Source organism: Oculina patagonica, chromosome 11, assembly GCF_052425735.1.
Source record: "Oculina patagonica isolate OP01 chromosome 11, crgOcupat, whole genome shotgun sequence".
Taxonomy (NCBI): Eukaryota; Metazoa; Cnidaria; class Anthozoa; order Scleractinia; family Oculinidae; genus Oculina; species Oculina patagonica.
In genome coordinates, this window is record NC_135768.1 from 7,476,904 (window position 1) to 7,496,810 (window position 19,907).

Here is a 19,907-nt window from a genome sequence, read left to right on the forward strand (position 1 = left end):
AATTGTACTTCGAAACTTTATGTCGATCTATGCGGTTAGTCTTCTAAAAACAGTAAAGCTGTCTGATTGTGCCTTTGACTGCTTGTTTCACTTCCCTGATTTTCCAACAGTATAGAAACGGGTTTAAAGACGAGTTTAAGAAGACTAGAGTCTCTGTAGCTATTAACGGCACATGCTCTACTCCATTCGGATCTAGCGCAATCGCAATGCCCCACGGAACATAGCATGCAACTAACGCCAACTGCACCCACATAATGCTGGAGACTGTCTTTTTGAAACGTGCTATGTTTAGTGGAATCCCTGCTCCGTTCTGTTGTCCGTGGGGGACATTGTTTTGTACTTGAGCTTGGTGATGTCGTAGTTTAAGGTGTATCCTCGTGTAACAAAAAATCGAAGTTACAAGGCAAAGTATTAAGCCAACATTGGCATTCGTAATGGCGATATCTATTCCCCACACCGAGAGCAACGCATTTGAAGCAGAAATCAGCAAGAAACAAATTACGACTACACGAACTCGCCTTAATGTTACGACTTGTCTGTATCTCAGTCCCAGCAACAGTGCAAGAAGTCTGTCCACACTAATTGCAGTCGATGTTAAAACAGATACTGCACACAAAATATAACTTGAAGCTGGATAAACTTTGTAAAAGTAAAACAAAATATTTACGTTGACTCCTCTAATACGAAAAATAATGTAGGTAGCATAGAGTGGTTGTAGAAATAGACCTACGCAAAGATCAGTGACCGCCATACATCGAAAGAAAAATTTTGTTGGAGGATGAATAGAAGAGACATTCTTCAGCGCAACTAGGATCAGAGCATTACCCACAGCAGCGGTGATGGAAAGAAAAATGTTCAAAGCCGTCAAAAATTCTGCTATACCTGCTGGTGGCGCGCTGAGTGTTTGATTCAGTTTGCTCGTGTAGACCGCCATCTTTCTTGGGTTGTCTTCCCTTGAAGAGTTCTTGTAGCTAAGTTAGCGTCGAAATTTTGAGACAAATTTCAGCTTGCAGCTTTGTTACTGAGATGGCGATTTAATATGTAGTTGATAACGGATCAACTTGTGATTTTTTTCGGACTTCCTATTTAATTTTAAAGGAATAAATGTTTGTGTATAAAACTGATCGATCTGTCAGATGATGAGATATCACATTCTTTACAGTCAACTAAAAATTAAAAACTGAGCTTCTATTTTTTCTAAGCTCTTAGAGTCTACTGAAGACCAAAAACATAGCACCGGTCACATATCTTTTTAGCTAAAGGGTCTTTGAAAAATAAGGCCGTTATATAGGTGTAGAGTCGTTTCGAGTCTATCGATAGATGTTACAGCTCTAAAGTGTTTTCCTTAATTTAGTTAAAGTAATTTAAATTTTTTGTTATCACGCGCGCAGCACATCCTTCGGCTTGATTAATAAAAATCCTTCATAATCTTGATCGACTTGTCAAGGAAAGTACGTCTATTGATTAGGCGGAAAAATGATCCTTTTTATGCGAGTGTGTGTGCAGGTTTAGGAAATAAATAAATAAATAAATAAATAAATAAAATGTCTTTATTGCACTTATTAAAATACATAACAAACGTTACATGTAAAAATCGCTTAAATATCGCTTATATTAAATATCGCTTATATTAAAAATACTGATCCATATACAATTACCATCGCAAGAAGCAGAGCTATACTTACACGGTTTTTGAATCGGGCACAATTGTTTTCTATAAAACTATCTTTAAGTTTTTACTGGTGTCAATAAGCATTGGTTGTGTTTTAAGGGACCGTGTCACTTATTTTAGCCAAACTTAAGCATAGGAAATGACCATCAAATTCGTTTAAACATATAATATAACCTCTTAAAAAGGTGAAAGAATATTCAAAGAACACACCAAATGCAAAAGAAGTTACGAATGGCCAAAGTTGTCGAAGATTGACATGCATGGATTGCTATATGGGTTTTTGAAATATGGTTTGGCGGAACAGTTTTCAAAGCTAATCTTGTCTGCTTGTAACTTTAATTAACAACGCCCGTGAGACAAATTTGGCTGCAATGAAGCTATGGTTTTGTCATTAAGACTCATATAATAAATTTCTTTGCAAACATTTTGTTTCATAGCGAATATTTGACAAAATTTAATTACATAAACTACGTTGGCCTCGACACAGTCCCTTTAATCAGCAGTGTTGCTAACCGCAGTTAACGTTTTGAATGTGTCGGTGGATGTAGGCAAATTGGCGATAATAAAGTTATTTTCTTCAGCAAGTAAAAAGCGCTTTCAGGACAAAACTTTTTTGACGCAAGGCGCTTTTAATTTGTATTCTCGAAACTTCAACTTCTTTCTCAAACCATCTACACATGCAAGTGGAATTTGTAGCGAATGTTAATTCTTGACCAGCGAATACTGCCGGACTGCGTGGGGGAATATTTAATTTGCGAGAAGCAATAAATTTAAGGTTTACTTTAAGAAGTGTGAGAAATTTGACACGCTACCCTCAAACAACAAATAGACAAAAACGAAAGCTTTCGAATGACAAGATAATCATCGGTGTTTTTATCAGAATGTTGTGGCAAAAATAGCTCTGTCCGGAAAAAGTACCAACAAAAAAGGCGTGATAATTAAAAGGTAGGCGTTCTCAAAGTCGTTCCCTTCTGATTCAGAAAGCGTCTTCTCACGTGCTTTGTGCGACCTGAGGTCGTCTTGTAAGCAAGACTAATTAAAAGCTAAAATAAATATCTTTTTGACAAAATGAACATCTAGCTGTGTCGTTTCGATTCGTAGTCTGGTAGCGTTCGATAGTCAAAACAAAGTTTCTACTTCCCCTTTTTTGGCCAAATGGATGCCTTATGGATGTGCATCTTTGTCTAAAGTTCTGCTGTTTGTCCTATCTGGACCTATTTTAGTTCGATTTAAGAGAGAATCTCGCACTTTGCAAGACATGAACTTACCTATTTTTTCACTCTATTTAGACACTCAATCGTACTTTGCCTGTTTCTGTCGATCTACACAACTTTCCTGATTGTGCCTTTAACTGCTTGTTTCACTTCCCTGATTTTCCAAAAGTATCGGAAACGGGTTTAGAGATGAGTTGAAGCAGACTAGAGCTGCTACAAGTAACCAGGCTGGCTATGCAATTTTCTATTCCATTGACATAGAGCACAGCAGCAATGCCCCACCGAACATAGCAAGCAACTAATGCCAACTGCACCCACATAAGGCTGGAAACGGTCTTTTTGTATCTTGCTATGTTTAGTGGAATCCCTGCACCGTTCTGTGATCTGTTTTGTACTTGTCGTAGTTTGAGGTGGATACTCGTGTAACAGAAAATAGAAGTTACAATGCAAAGTATAAAGTTTATAAAGACTGCCTTGTTGGGGATATCAATTCTCCACACACAGATCAATCCACCTGAAGCTGCAATTAACCAGAAAACAAGTTATGACTACACCAATTCGCCTTAAGGTTTCGGCATGTCTGTATCTCAGACCCAGAAACAATGCAAGAAGTCTGTCAACACTAATTGCAGTCGATGCAAAATTATGGTAATAGGACTGAGTGGAGTCCAATTCGGTCTGTTATCATACGAGTGATTAACAAAATCGGACGACCGCGAAGCGGGAGTCTGATTTGTGTAATCACGAGTATGATTACAGACAGAATTGGACGACACGAAGTCCAGTTACCAGTTAATCAAAACTATAACAAAATTCAAGAAACAAAGTAACAGACTTTACCGTCGAAATGATGAAAAACATAAAAGTTTACGCAACAAAATGCACAACAACAGTGCGCGCAAAATGGCGCGTACTGTGCAATTACACAGGCATGACGCGTAAACTGTCCTATTACACTGTCCAATTACAAGCATGACGCGTACACTGTCCTACTAGTATTAGTGCTCAAATCGGGCTGCTGATAACCAATCACGTTCGAGAATTTTGTTATAGTTTTTATTAAACAGATACTGCACACAAAATATAACTTGAAGTAGTAGACAGGTAGCATAGGCTGGTTGTACAATAAGACCAATGCAAAGATCAGTGACCGCCAGACATCCAAAGAAAAGTTTTGTCGGAGAATGAATAGAAGAGACACATTCTTCATAGCAAAGAGGATCAAAACATTGCTCACAGTAGTGGCGATGGAAAGAAAAATGTTCAAAGCTGAAAATAAGTCGGCTATGCCTGCTGGTTATGCACTGAGTGCTTGGTTCAGTTTGCTTGTGTAGTTTCCTTCTCCGGTAAAGTTTGCCATTGCTCTTGGGTAGACAGAAAATTAAGCTTGCCCGGGAAGAGTGCTTGAAGTTCCAAAGCTTTAAAAAATAACATCAGCTTTCTGTTTTGTTATTTGAGATGATGATTTACATGTCGCAGATAATACGCCCACTTGTGCTGACTTAGCCTATCTAAACATAGTCGATGTTTTATAATATTAGGGAAGATAGCTTAGCTCTCGTCCGCTAAAAATCCCAAAATCAATGTGAAAAGTTAAAGGAAGAGTTGATTGTTTTTGACAAAATAAGCAGTTTTATTGTTGTGCAGTGTGGTAGCGTGGACATTAGTCAAGAATTCATTATCGCTAAACACTTCCGCTTACAAGTGCAGGTGATCTGGAATCGAAATTTAAGTTCCCCGTAAACATGAACCTTAAAAATGCTTTCTCTAGGTAAAAGTTTCCTCTGTGCAAGTTTATTACGGGCCGTCGAAATATTCACTTGTTGCCTCAACTCGACGTTTACGACAAAACGTTCTCTGTCGTTAATTCAAACTTTGATCATGCAACGTTTGATGTTAATTGCGTGCTGTTGTTGCGTGATGTTAAGAGCGTGTTTTTGCATCGCGTGTTAACGTCGGGATGCTACTGACGGGTGGTTAAGTTTGAAGGCAAATATTTGCTTATACCACCAAGACAATTTATAAATAAATTATGCGAGACTTCACCAGCCTACAGTTTATCGTTTCAAAAACCTGCAGTGGAAATAATAAAAACAACTCTGTAAAATGAAAGTCATTTGTTTCAGTATATTTCACAACATTACTTCAACTGGTATTAATTCTGACACCGAGTTCTGATACCAAGAAGATCATGAGACGCATTTTTATTTCCACCCTTTCGACTACAATCATATCTTTTTTATTTAATTGATTTTGGAATAGAACCTTAGAACCACTGGGTGCATATGTTGTAGAGATGAGCTGGTGTAGCTGGAACTGAGTTCTTTCGAGTGCAGCCGATGTCCTTGCGTTTTGGTGAGTTGTTACAGGAAAGAAAGACTCTTTTTTAACTCAGCCCAGCTGACTAAAATATTAATGTTGAAGAGGAGCCGATGATTTGCTAAAATCCCTTGCCGGGGAAATTTGAACCGGGGGGGGGGGAGGGACTCGCTTTTGAAAGTGACGGGGATGCTAGTCGTCTAGCTTAAGGGTGTAAATTTCGGATTTTTGGTCTCGCTTTGGGTGTTCCAGGCAAAACGCCAATATTTTTATCCATAATGGTCTCGTTTAGGGTTTTAGAATTTTGGTATCATATAGGTTGATATATGACACGCGTCCTGCATACTGCTAGGATCAGGAATGTCGAAATCATCAAATGTGTAGTAAATAATAAAGATGGTAAATTTCAAGCTCGGGGATAGATAGTGAAGAAATTATTCAACATGACACGAGCGTGGGACAAAGAAAAAAATCTGACATTTACTAGGTTGATATAAGACACGCGTCCTGCATACTGATCCTAGCTGTATGCAGGACGCGTGTCATATATCAACCTAGTAAATGGCCCAGCTCACAACGAGTCTCTCGTAGCTCAGTTGGTTAGAGCGCCTAACCGATATCTGGGAGGCCATGGGTTCGTTTCCCGTCGGGGACTCAGATTTTTTCTTTGTCCCACGCTCGTGTGTTGTTGAATAATTTCTTCACTATCTATCACCGAGCTTGAAATTTACCATCTTTATTATTTACTACACATGTTGGCTTAGTTGTTTAGAATTAATGGGATTTAAAATCACAGCATTTGTTCTTATCTCACTCTCATTTTTATAAATTTGTTTACTTAAACATCAATTGCTTAGAATCATCTGATATCACTTTATATGATTCAACAAAAGAATACCCACTTTATTACGTGAATTAAAAAAACCCCGTTATGTTAGGATAAAAAACTTGGACAAGAGCCCGTTTTTCACACTTCTAGGTTAAATTATTCAATCATATGTAGTTTCAAATTTAACATATAATTTTTCTGTCAGTACGTAACAAAAAGCGACAGTTTGAAACGAGATAATTTTGTGCAGTCTTGATAATAAGTAAACACTTTTAAACCTTTTTACATCATGTTTTAACATATTTAATAATGTGATATCTAATGACTTATATTCGCTAGAAAATCTTCTTTTCACATACATCAGTTTAAAAATTCGACAAGAAATGAAACATTTTTTAAGTTAAGTCGTATTCAGAAGTGATAGTTCTTTGAACTGCGTATCCTCTGTTTAAATGCTTGTTTATTCAGACGCGGTCGTTAGTCAGTTTTTATCCCGAAATCAATACCCTTTCAATGGCTCAGTGATGTTTTATCTTAAACTTTCGAAAGCTGTCTAAATATGTGCTCACGAAAATCTCCCATTCTTAATCAGCTATACGAAAACACACACGCTAGCTTACTATACTAAAGCGTTGCTGTAAGAGTGCGTCATTTGGTGGTCTTTATTCTCTGCCAAGTTCGTTTGACTCAAATTTTCTCTGTTGAGATATCATGAAGCTGGTTTTCATCTTCGCCTTCTTGGTCTACTCGCTGAATAACCCAAGTGAAGCCCAAGTGAGTCAGATGTATCTTTTTATGTCGTAGTATTGAATTGTTTGATGCTGTCTCACACTTGGTCAAAAAATGATTAGTCTGATCACGAATGAAACATGTTTCGCCATGAAAAGGGTTCACATCAGAAGGTGATCTGATTTCAGCAAATCATGATCGAGACATGTTTATTCTGAGCATGAATGAAACAACCTCACGAGGTAGTTTTAATCTTGATCAGACGAAACACGTTAAAAACGGCGGACATGTAGAGGGACTGGGTATAAGCGAATGCCCAGAACCTCAAAAATTCAGCCTACTATGAGACGAAATATCTATTTAAAATGTGGGCTGATGAATCGATACAACAGGAATTATCGCCGATGGGTAGAAAGCAGAATATTGGGAAAAAAATCGCCACGAAAGTTAGCGACGGTGGACAAAGGCGCACAGCATCGCAATGCAAAATCAAAATTCACAAACAATTTTTCTTGTACCGAAGATAGCGCAAATACTGACAATACTGTCTCCTTGCCACACGCTGGAAAGCCCTTCTTCTCCGAAAAGTTTTTTTGCTTTTGAAGAAAATGCCAACACGTGTATTCAGCCAAATCGTCACACACCAGGCTCAAAAGAAACGAATAAAAAAGTGTCACATGAGGCACTGAATTTAAACGACGATTTCCGGCCCTTGGTTTGGAATACCACCACGTATCTTAAAGTTTATTTCTCTCTAGATTAAGCAAAAAAAGCCATTTTGAAACCTTGAACGTACAGTTTGGGCCTTTTAGAAAAATACCAAAACGTGGATTCAGCCTTATGTTTACTCCATGTCCAAAAGAACCAAATAAGAAAGTGAGGCACTGAAAACGAAGATTTTCGGCGCTTGCGTTGAAATGCCACCATGCATCTTAAAGCTTGGCTTCTTTCCAGATCCAGTAAAACCAGCCAATTTATCGAGGTGTACCAAAATGTTCTCAAGGCGTACTCAATTGTGGAACGTTTCCAGTTTCGATGGCGACAATATTAAATAATGGGCCACGAAGAAAATTTGAGGGTTATAAACACTTCTAGGAGCTTTATACCAAAAGATTACTACATGCTCAGTCCTTTCTATGCAATTAATATGAAAGACGTCATCTTAATTCCCCTTTCCAACAGATACCTCAGTGCTTACCTGCATTGGCAAGCTATCTTCACGGCCAAGCCTCGCTGTTGCATAGTGTCAAAAGTGACCTTGAAAAAGTTAAGCATCAATTGCAACAGGCCACTGGTAAGTTTGAAGTTAAGGCATTTTCCTTCACAGCATATCAGGTGCATATTCGTAGCACACAAAAAAGACTTCGTACTGTTCTTAGAAGTGAAAAAAATAGCGAAAATGAAAGCTTGGGCCAGACACTGTAATTTCGTAGTACCCTTTCTCTTCAGAATTTCGAAAGTGTTGGGAAACACTGGTGGTTAGTGTACCCAGGATGCTGCAGCCAAAAACATAGAGCTTTCTAGGAGTGTCCATCTCTATTGTATGAGAGTTACAGAATATTTACGCCATTATTATAAGTCTAAAGTTATTTTTAGAATGATCTGTTTCGATCTGCACCTTCATTAGAAGGAAAGCCCTCTTCCCCTCCCCCCAAACAAGGAAGATGGGAAGATTTATAAAATACTCCAAACAACAAACAATCAGATAGGCTTCCTAAGCGGGAGGGACTATCTAAGCGGAAAAGCGTAATGCTTAGGCGACAGAGCGTTTCCAAGAAATATTCCAAGATGTAAATACGCTTTTGCAGATGAAGGCTAATGTGCGGTAAGCTCTTACTATACCCTGAATGCAATAGAAAAGCTTTCCCCCCTATCCAAACCGACGCTTCCGTCCTGTTTCTGTGGTATGATGACTCGCCAAGCTTGCTGAATCCCTGATTCGGCACATGGTAAAGGTAAAGCCTGCTGTCGAGCCAAGTGGCTCATCAGACCGGAGCTTATCCCGGTTTATGTAGCATAAAGCAGCTAGTATTTCTTCTCCCCCCTGGATGGGATGCTAGTCCATCGCAGGGTTATCCCCAGCAGTAAATTCGCCTGTAACCATTTATACACCTGGGTGGAGAGAGGCACTTTGAGAAAGTGTTTTGCCTAAGAACACAACGCAGTGCCCCGGCCAGGTCTCGAACCCGGATCGCTGGATCCGGTATCCGGCGCACTAACCATTAGGCCACCGCTACATGAGTTGTTTTTTTTTATTAACGAACATCCTTTTCTTACTGACAGGTCAATGGCCCCCCGGTCATTACTGTATTCTGGCCAAAGGATCATGCCCAGCCGGATTCACTCGTCACGCGGGCCACATGCGTGCTCTGAAGCAATTCTCACACACTCCCACATACATCACCCCGGCCACGTTTGGAGATAGCAGGATCCAGTGTCATGGACCCTGCGGTCGGTACGGACAGTGGGTCGGAGACCTGTACATCACAGCTTGCTGTAAGTGAAGGAGGAATCACAGGAATACCCTCATACCACAGGCAGGCCCTACATAGCGGTGTTACACAGGGGATGTTAGAAAACTAGGGCAACCCATATGCCAAATATTAACTTACAAATCTTGCTATGTATGGTATCAGTGTTATTTTAATAAAGGGCATGGCGAAAAGATCTTGTTCTGAATGTGTTTATTGCAGTATCCATTGACGAAAACAATCTAATTTTGTTTTGGCTCTGTTTAAAGACGCTCTTAAGGCTTGTTGGACAAACTTACGTCGCACTTTTTGAAGTAACCAACCCTACAGCACCTTATAAATCTAACAAATTTGTCGCCCAGAATTTGAATGATCAGTTTTAAGGCTTTTTTTTCAGTCTTATGGGAAGAACGGGGACCCATAGTATTAACAAAAAAATGAAAACAAGGATAGGCAGGCCAGGGTGGCTACTTCGGTGCAAATGTCTTAAATTAAACGAGCCTGAGTTCTGTTTCGTTCGTGGCGCTGTCTCGTCTGTCGTGATGACTTTTTACGAGGAGTATCTTTGGCGGGGGATTTTTGTGTCTTAAAGCTATCGTTTAAAAAATACGTTATTTCTCAGCTGCATGGCAATTAAACCTTTGACTAATTCTCAGCTATCCGTGAACCGCATCCAGACCCTCTTTTTAAACAAACTTAGTTTAAAAATTCATAAAAATCACAAAGCATCATTAAAAAAAGTTTTTTAACACTCATACTTTGAATTTATTATATAAGGCGACGTTAAAAGGAATATGAGATGAATTTAAAAAAAAAAAAAAAAAGTAAACAACGTTTTAACATGTTAGCGTAGTGGTTTGAATTAATGGAATTTAAACTGATCACACCACTAGTTTGCATTTGTTATTTTTTCAAATAAATTTGTTTACTTAAACATTAAATTATTGCTCAGAATCATCTAATATCACTTAAGATCACTCAATACCCACTTTATTACGCGAAACACTTAGACTAAAGCCCGTTTTTTGTAGTTTTAGGTAAAATTACTCAATCAAATGTAGTTTCAAGTTTAACATATAATTTTTCTATCAATACGTAACAAAAAGCGACAGTTTTAAACGAGATGACTTTCTGCAGTCTTAATAATAAGTAAACACTTTTAAACCTTTTTTTAAATCATGTTTTCATATATGGTAATGATGTGATATGTTAGGACTTGTACGCGCTAGATAATCTTCTATTCACTTACAACAATTTAAACAATTTTAAAGTAAAGTCGTTTTCAAAAGACCTGACTCATTTCCAAAAGTGATATTTCTTTGAAGTGTGTATCCTCTGTTTTAATGCTTATTTATTCAGACGTGGTCGTTAGTCAGTTTTTATATCGAAATCAATACCCTTTCAGTGGCTCAGTGATGTTTTATCTTAATCTTTTAAAAGCTGTCTAAATATGTGTTCACGAAAATCTTCCATTCTTAATCAGCTATACGAAAACACACACGCTAGCTTACTATACTAAAGCGTTGCTGTAAGGGTGCGTCATTTGGTGGTCTTTAATCTTCATCAGACGAAACACGTTAAAAACATGGCGGACTTGTAGAGAGACTGGGTAAAGGCGAGTGCCCAGAAGCTCCAAAATTGGGCCTACAGAGCAAATGTTTTATTAAAATATGGGCTGATGAAGCGATACAACAGGAATTATCGGCGATGGGTAAAAAGCAGAATATTTGGGCGAACATCGCCACGAACGTTAGCGACGGTAGATACAAGCGCACAGCTTCGCAATGCATAACAAGAATTCACATACAATTCTTCTTGTACCGAAGATAGTGCAAATACTGACAATACTGTCTACTTGCCAAACGCTGCGAAGCCCTTCTTCTCCAAACAGGTTTTTCTTTTTAAGAAAATGCCAACACGTGGATTCAACGTAATTTTCACACCGGGTTAAAAAAAATGAATAAAAAGGTATCACACGAAACACTAAAAAAGAGATTTTCGGCGCTTGCTCTGAAATACCACCACGTATCTTAATGCTTATTTTGTCTCAAGAACCAGCAGAACCAGCCAGTTTGAAACTTGATCGTGAAATGAACAGTTTGGGCTTTTTTGAAAAAATGAAAACACGTGGATTCAGCCTAATGTTCACTCAAAAAAACCGAATAAGAAAGTATCACAAAAAGCACTGAAAACGAAGACTTTCAGCCCTTGTGTTGAAATACCACTACGTACCTTACAGCTTATTTTCTCTCCAGATTGAACAAAACCAGTTATTTTGAAACCGTTGAAACGTACAGTTTGGGCCTCTTTGGAAAAATGGAAACACGTGTATTCAGCGTAATGTTCACTGCAGGTTCAAACGAACCGAATAAGAAAGTGTCATATGAGGCACTGAAGAAGAATATTTTCGACCCTTCCCTTAAAATACCACACGTATCTCAAAGCTTGATTGCTCTCCACATCCAGCAAAAACAGTCAGTTTGAAACTTAAAACGTACAGATTGGGCATTTTTGGAAAAATGCCAACACGTGAATTCAGCCTGATTTTCACTCCAGGTTCAAAAGAACCGAATAAGACACTGAGGCATTGAAAGCGAAAATTTTCGGCCCTTGTGTTAAAATACCATCACGTATCTTAAAGCTTATTTTCTCTCCAGATCCAGCAGAACCAGTTAGTTTGAAACTTGAAACGTGCACGTTGGGCCTTTTTGGAAAAATGCCAACACGTTGATTCAGCCCAATTAATGTTCAGTCCAGGTTCAAAAGAATCGAATAAGAAAGTGTCACATGAGGCACTGAAAACGAAGATTTTCGGCCCTTGTGTTGAAATATCATCACGTATCTTAAAGCTTATTTTCTCTCCAGATCGAGCAAAAACAGTCAGTTTGAATCTTGAGACGTACAGATTGGGCCTTTTCAGAAAAATTCCCATACGTGGATTCAGCCTAATGTTCTCTCCATGTTCAAACGAACCTAATAACAAAGTGTCACATGAGGCCCTGAAAGCGAAGATTTTCGGCCCTCGTGTTGAAATACCACTACGTATCCAGTACAGCTTATTTTCTCTCCAGATTGAGCAAAACCAGTTAGTTTGAAACTTGAAACGTACAGTTTGGGCCTTTTTGGAAAAATGCCAACACGTGGATTCAACGTAATGTTCACTGCAGGTTCAAACGAACCGAATAAGAAAGTGTCATATGAGGCACCGGAGAAGAATATTTTCGTCCCTTCCCTTAAAATACCACCACGTATCTTAAAGCTTATTTTCTCTCCAGATCCAACAGAACCAGTCAGTCAGAAACGTGAAACGTACACTGTGGGTGGTTTTGGAAAAATGCCAACACGTGCATTCAGCCTAATGTTCAGTTTAGGTTCAAAAGTCAGAACCAAAAAAAAGAAAGTGTCACATGAGGCACTGAAAACGAAGATTTTTGGCCCTTGCGTTGAAAAACCACCATGTATCTTATAGCTTATTTTCTCTCCAGATTCAGGAGAACCAGCCAGTTTGAAACTTGAAACGAACAGTTTGGGTCTTTTTGGAAAATCGCCAACACATAGATTCAGCGTTAAGTTTACTCTAGGTTTAAAAGAACTTAATAGGAAAGTGTCACATAAGGCACTGAAAACGAAGATTTTCGGTTCTTGCGTTGAAATATCACCACGTATCGTAAAGCTCATTTTCTCTCCAGATTGAGTAAGGCCGGCCAGTGTGAAACTTAAAATGTACAGTTTGGGCCTGTTACGAAAAACTACAACACGTGGATTAAGCCTAATGTTCACTGCGGGTTCAATAGAACTGAATAAGAAACTGTCACACGAGCACCAAAAACAAAGATTTTCGGCGCTTGCGTTGAAATACCACCACTTAACTTAAAGCTCTTTTTATCTCCAGTTTAAGCAAAACCAGCCAGTATGAAATTGAAACGTACAGTTTGGGACTTTTGGGAAAAATGCCAACACATTGATTCAGCCTAATGTTCACTCCAAGTGCAAGAGAACCGAATAGCAAAGTGTCACATGAGGCACTAAAAACGATGATTTTCGGCCCATGCGTTGACATACCACCACGAAACTTTAAGCCTATTTCTCTCCAGATCCAGCAGAAACAGCCAGTTTGAAACTTGAAACGTACGTTTTTAGGCAGTTTGGTAAAAATGCCAACACGTGGATTCAGCCTAATGTTCACTCCAGGTTCAAACACGCCGAATAAGAAAGTGTCACATGAGGCACTGCAAACGAAAATTGTCGGCGTAAGCGTTGAAATACCACCACGTATCGAAAAGCTTATTTTCTCTCCAGATCCAGTAGAAACAGCCAGTTTGAAACTTGAAACGTGCACTGTGGGTGTTTTTGGAAAAATGCCAACACGTGGATTCAGCTTAATGTTCACTCCAGGTTCAAAAGAACCTGATAAGAAAATGTCACCAGTGTCACATGAGGCCCTAAAACGAAGAGTTTCTGTCCTTGCGTTGAAATACCACCACGTATCTAAAAGCTTATTTTCTCTCCAGTTTGAGCAAAACTAGCCAGTTTGAAACTTGAATCGTACAGTTTGGGCCTCTTTAGAAAAATGCCAACACGTGGATGCAGCGTAATGTTCACTCTGGGTTCAATAGAACTGAATAAGAAAGTGTCACATGAGCCACTAAAAACGAAGATTTTTGCCCTTCCGTTGAAATTCCACCACGTATCTTAAAGCTTATTTTCTCTCCAGATTGAGCAAAACAAGTTATTTTGAAACTCGAAACGTACAGTTTAAGCCGTTTTGGAAAAATGCCAATACGTGGATTCAGCGTAATGTTCAATCTAAGTTCAAAAGAACCGAATAAGAAAGTGTCACATGAGGCACTGAAAACGAAGATTTTCGGCCCTTGCGTTAAAAAGCCACCACAAATCTTAAAGCTTATTTTTTCTCCAGATCGAGCAAAACCAGTCGGTTTGAAACTTGTAAAGTACAGTTTAGGCCTTTTTGGAACAATGCCAACACGTGGATTCATCCTAATGTTCACTCCGGGTTCAAAAGAAGCGAATAAGAAGGTGTCACATGGGCACTGAAAAAGAATATTTTCGGCCCTTCCGTTAAAATACAATCACGTATCTTAAAGCTTGTTTTCTCTCCGATCCAGATCCAGCAGAACCAGTCAGTTAGAAACTTAAAACGTACACTGTGGGCGTTTTGAAAAACGCGAACACGAGGATTCAGCCTTATGTTGACTCTAGGTTGAAGAGAACCGAATAAGAAAGTGTCACATGAGCTACTGAGAACGAAGATTTTCTGCCCTTGGGTTGAAAAACTTAACGTAATCTTAAAGCTTATTTTCTCTCCAGATTGCGCAAAACCAGCCAGTACAAAACGTCAAGTTTAGTAAAATGCGATTTTTTATCATGTTTATCACCGCTGTTTGTGTTATATTTTTCATCAAGTTACGATGGCCTAAAACCAAGAGTCTAATTGAAAGGTACAGTTTGGGCCTTTTAGGAAAAATGCCAACACGTGGATTCAGCCTAATGTACACTCCGGGTTAAAAAGAACCTAATAAAGAAATGTCACGATCGAGGCACTATTTCAAGTTTTAAAAAAACATTGAAACGTAAATTAATTGTAGAGTTTTTAAATTTGTGATGATCCAAATTAGAATGTTATATTATTAATTTTAGTTTATTAGTATTTAATTGTAGTATTGTACCATATTGTCTTCGAAAAGCCCCCATGGGAAAAGATAATAAAGGCTGTATGTATGTATGCAGTAAAAACGAAGATATTCGGTCCTTGTGTTGAAATACCACCACGTATCTTTAAGCTTATTTTCTCTCCAGATCCAGCAGAAACAGCCAGTTTGAAACTTGAAACAAACAGTTTGGGCCATTTTGAAAAAATGACAACACGGGATTCACCCTAATGTTGACTCCATGTTCAAAAGAACCGAATAAGAAAGTGCCACATGAAGCACTGAAAACGAAGATTTTCGGCCATGGTGTTGAAATACCACCACGTATCTTTAAGCTTATTTTCTCTCCAGATCCAGCAAAACCAGTCAGTTTGAAACTTGAAATGTACAGCCGGTTTTGTTCTTTTGGAAAAAATGCCAAGACGTGGACTCAGCTTAATGTTCTCTCCGAGCTAAACCGATAAGAAATGGTCACACGAGGCACTGAAAACTAAGATTTTCGGCCCTTGCGTTGAAATACCACCGAGTATCTTAAAGCTTATTTCTCTCCAGATTTAGCTAAACCAGCCAGTTTGAAATTTGAAACGTACAGCTTAGGCCTTTTTTGAAAAGTGCCACCACGTGGATTCAGCCTTATGTCTACTCCAGGTTCAAAAGAATCGAATAACAAAGTTTCACATGAGGCACTACAAACGAAGATTTTCGGCCCCTCCGTTGAAATACCACCCTCTATCTTAAAGCTTGGCTTCTCTCCAGATCCAGTAAAACCGGCCAGTTTGAAACTTGAAATGCGCAGTTTGGTCCTTTTTGGAAAAATGCCAACACGTGGATTCAGCGTAATGTTCACTTCAGGATCAAAACAACCGAATAAAAAAATGTCACATGAGGCACTAGAAACGAAGATTTTCGGTGCCTGCGTTGAAATACCACTACGTATCTTAAAGCCAATTTTCTCTCCAGATCCAGCAGAATCAAAGAATTAAGTGTTTTTTTAAGTGTTTTAAAGAAAATGGCCCACGCTATATCACCAATTTGTTCAAGCCCCGGGTCACGCCATACAATCTGAGAAGCAGCGGGCTAAACGTAGAACAATGCCCTTACAATAGTAGATTCCTCCACGGCTCGTATTCGTATATCATCTCCAGAATTTGGAATCAGTTACCGCCGGCAGCAAAAAATGTAGCAAACGTTCCGGCTTTTATCAATCATCTTAATACAACAAACTTTGGTGGCTGCCAATGCAGTTCTTGTTTTAAATGATTCTGTTATAGACATGTTGTATTTTTATCGTTTTTAACATTGTATTTTTAACGCATATTTTTAAGATTTTAATAGTATAATAATATTGTATTTTTTAATATATAGTTTTTAAATCTTTTTTAACATGTATGTCAAACACTTTTATCATGAGCCTCTGGCTCGGGAGACTGGGCAACCACTCCCCGTGCTTTTGACGTAAAATAAATTACCTTTACCTTTACCTTTTAGTAATTTCGAGCTACGTTTTTCGGTTAAAGTTGTGGACTTATGCAAGTTCCGTATAAACCGCATTAATTACACACCAGGCATGAAACCTGTTCGGAAACTGGCATTAACGTGAACCGGCAATGTAATAACAAGCTTGTTTAGGTGGAACATGTTTCGCTAAATGTGAATAGAGCTTGAGTGAATTGCAATCTTTGACAAAAGCTTTTAATTCCCGTTATTTTCCAATTCTAGCTAAGCTTTTTACGTAGACATACGTCTGAACGTGGAAACATGCGCTTCGCTAAAGTTCCGGTGCATCTTGCGCCATCAGTTACTTTCCATGCATGCAAGAACGGTAAATAAAATTGAAAATGCAGTTCGTGCGGCTCAGTGTTTCTCACATAAAAAATGACTATCTTCTAGCTTTAAGGTAGACATGGACTTAACATTATTTAACGTGCAAACACGCTCCCAGGTAAAGTTTCGGTGTATTTTACAAGATGCATAATTGTAAGAAGTAATTATGTTCAAGTATCTCGCTGGTAATCTTCTGCAGTTCTTCAAATTTTTCAAGTTTTACTCACTTGTAGATCATTTCAAATTTCGAAGGCGACAAAATTAAATAATGGTTCACGAAGGAAATTTGAGGGTTATAAACACATCTAGGAGCCATATCCCACCCTACAAAGTGTAACAAGATTACTTCACGCTCCTTTCAACGCAATATGAAAGAAGTCATTTTTCCCTTTTCCTACAGATACCGCAGTGTTTGCCTGCATTAGCAAGCTATCTTCACGGCCAAGCCTCGCTGTTGCATCGTGTCAAAAGTGACCTTGAAAAAGTTAAGAATCAATTGCAACAGGCCACGGGTAAGTTTGAAGTTAAAGCATTTTCCCTGACAGCATATCAAGTCCATATTCGTAGCACACAATAAAGACTTCGTACTGTCCTTCGAAGCGAAAAAGAGAAAGAAAAAGAGAGCTTTGGCCAGTACCCTTTCTCTTCTGCTAAGTGTTGGGAAAAACTGGTGTTTAACATACCCAGGAGCCAAAACTTAGGAGTGTCCGTCTCTATTGTATGAGAGGCACAGAGTATTTACACCATAATGAGGCTTAAAGTAATTTTTAGAATGACTTTTTCCACGATACTCTGTTTCAATCTACCCCTTCACAATAAGGGTCGCCCTCCTCTCCTCCCCCCCAGCAAGGGAGATATGCACAACAGGTCGTGGTGTTGCCGCTCCAAAGATGTAATAAACGAAATGCAATCTGTTTGGCTACCAAAGCGCAAAAGCATAATGCTTAGGCAACAGAGCGATTACAAGAAATACCCAATGTGTAAAGACGCTATTGCAGATGGAGGTTAATGGGCGGCAGGCTTTCACCCTGAATGCAATGGAAAAGCATTTTTTCCATGCCTCAGAAACAAGACGAAAGCGTCGGTGTGATGACTCGCCAAGCTTGCTCATTCGGCACATGGTAAAGGTAAAGCCTGCATATGAGCCAAGTGGCTTATCAGACCGGAGCTTATCCCGGTTTCTGTAGCATAAAGCGGCTAGGAGTATTTCTACTCCCCCCTGGATGGGATGCTAGTCCATCACAGGGTTACCCCCAGCAGTAAATTCGTCTGTACCCATTTATACACCTGGGTGGAGAGAGGCCAGGTCTCGAACCCGGATCGCTGGATCCGGTATCCGGCGCACTAACCATTAGGCCACCGGTACATGAGTTGTTCTGTTTTTTTTTTTTTATTAACGAATATCCTTTTCTTACTGACAGGTCAATGGCCCCCCGGTAATTACTGTATTCTGGCTAAAGGATCGTGCCCAGCCGGATTCACTCGTCACGCGGGCCACATGCGTGCTCTGAAGCAATTCTCACACACTCCCACATACATCACCCCGGCCACGTTTGGAGATAGCAGGATCCAGTGTCATGGGCCCTGCGGTCGGCACGGACAGTGGGTCGGAGAACTGTACATCACAGCTTGCTGTAAGTGATGGAGGAATCACAGGAATCCCCTCATACCACAGGCAGCCCCAACGTAGCGGTGTTACACAGGGGATGTTAGAAAACTAGGGCAACCCATATGCCAAATATCAATTTACAAGACTTGCTATGTATGGTATCAGTGATATTTTAATAAATGGCATTACAAAATGATCGTGTTTACAATGCGTTTATTGCAGTACCTATTGCCAAATGTAGTCTTAGTTTGCTTTAGGTCTGTTTAAAGACGCTCTTAAGCTTTTTGGATAACCGACGCCACACTTTTTGAAGTAACTAACCCCATAGCACACTATATATAGATCTAATAATCTTGTTGCTCAGAAAAATAACATAAATAAACTACTTTAATATAACAACAATAACTTAATTTTGCGAAGGGACGCACTTTACAGTTAAAACTGATGAACATTGGCTCTCTCCTAGTTTAAAAGTTACTTATACCGCAATTATAGTATTGAAACCGGAAATCAGATGAAACAGAAAAAAAAACTAGACAAAAATTATATAATAATGTGGGCGTGATAGTGTAAAAATAACGAAATAGGAAAATCTCAGCCAGCATAACCTTCCTTAATATAATAACTGTTAACTGATAAGAATGGATTTTTAAGGCTGTATTTCTATCTAATTGAAAATTACGGGGAAAAAATATTATTAACAAGAATAGGAACGCAAAACTAGGCAGGTCGGGGTGACATTTTTCAATACGAATGTCCTAAATGAAATGAGCCTGAGTTTGGAATAGTTCACTGTTTACACCAGAAGCCTATGCTATAGTTTTCTGTTTACGTATAAGAGACAGATTCCTTTGTCGTGACGAATAATCCGTTTGTTTGCTCTTTTTGCACACAAAAGAATTATCAACAAACCAAAGTTGTTTGCACAACTTCGTCTCGGGAATATAAATTTTTCCAGCCTTTAATATAAATTGTTATTAAATGTCATGTTTTTTTTTTCGGGAAAGCCCTAGATTTTAAATTCTCAATAAACTGAAGATGGCATGAGTCATGCCGAAACATGTCTTTAAAAAGTTGTTTCGTGTTTTTAAAATTACTAATTTTACTAGTGCTAACAAGGAAATATGGAAACTTTACTTTATTTTTGCGATTTTACTGAGAGTAATATAAAGTGGATTGAATTAAAATGTTAAAATTCTCCTCTCGCGATACTACACTGCTCCGAACAGGGTAGTTTATACCAAATTTGAATACGTTTCAGGCACGCGGGAAAATTGTTTTCCGTCCGTCGGTATTCAAATTCAATATGCAGGTGTAAACAGTGTGCCTGAAGTTGTCATCTGTGGTAATATAAAAGTCAATAAATATTGAGTATAGCTCACCAGAGAAAAAGAGTTCTTCGATCTATTCGTCCCTATTGCAACATAACAGTATGAGATGTAGCAAAAATAACATTCACCCATTGTATTTTGTCGACGTTAGGGCCTTCTGTTATTGAATTAAGCATACTATTTCACTTCGTCGTAGCTAAAGTAGTTTGATTGTTTTTATTCTACTCGAATACCTGTAAA

The 19,907-nt window shown here is 38.8% G+C and overlaps 3 protein-coding genes across 5 annotated transcripts in view; 2 read left to right on the forward strand and 1 right to left on the reverse strand.

The window, feature by feature from the left end:
* Positions 1–19,907, forward strand: part of LOC144629550 (solute carrier family 35 member G1-like) — a 57,528-nt gene that overhangs the window by 17,257 nt on the left and 20,364 nt on the right. The gene's annotated exons all lie outside the window — the stretch shown is intronic.
* LOC144629606 (adenosine receptor A3-like) lies at positions 44–934 on the reverse strand. Its single transcript, XM_078487845.1, has one exon. It carries the CDS (start codon positions 932–934, stop codon positions 44–46), a length of 891 nt encoding a protein of 296 aa, XP_078343971.1.
* On the forward strand, positions 6,521–18,532 carry LOC144629566 (uncharacterized). 3 transcript variants are annotated; one of them, XM_078487809.1, is made up of 3 exons: positions 6,521–6,808; positions 7,946–8,057; positions 18,149–18,532. In XM_078487809.1, the coding sequence occupies exons 1-3, from the start codon at positions 6,746–6,748 to the stop codon at positions 18,367–18,369; spliced, it is 396 nt and encodes a 131-aa protein (XP_078343935.1). In that variant the 5' UTR covers positions 6,521–6,745; the 3' UTR covers positions 18,370–18,532. The 3 variants fall into 3 exon arrangements, with proteins under 3 accessions (XP_078343935.1, XP_078343933.1, XP_078343934.1); XM_078487807.1 differs by lacking the exon at positions 7,946–8,057 and adding an exon at positions 17,128–17,239 and having other exon boundaries at positions 6,526–6,808; XM_078487808.1 differs by lacking the exon at positions 18,149–18,532 and adding an exon at positions 9,047–9,428 and having other exon boundaries at positions 6,635–6,808.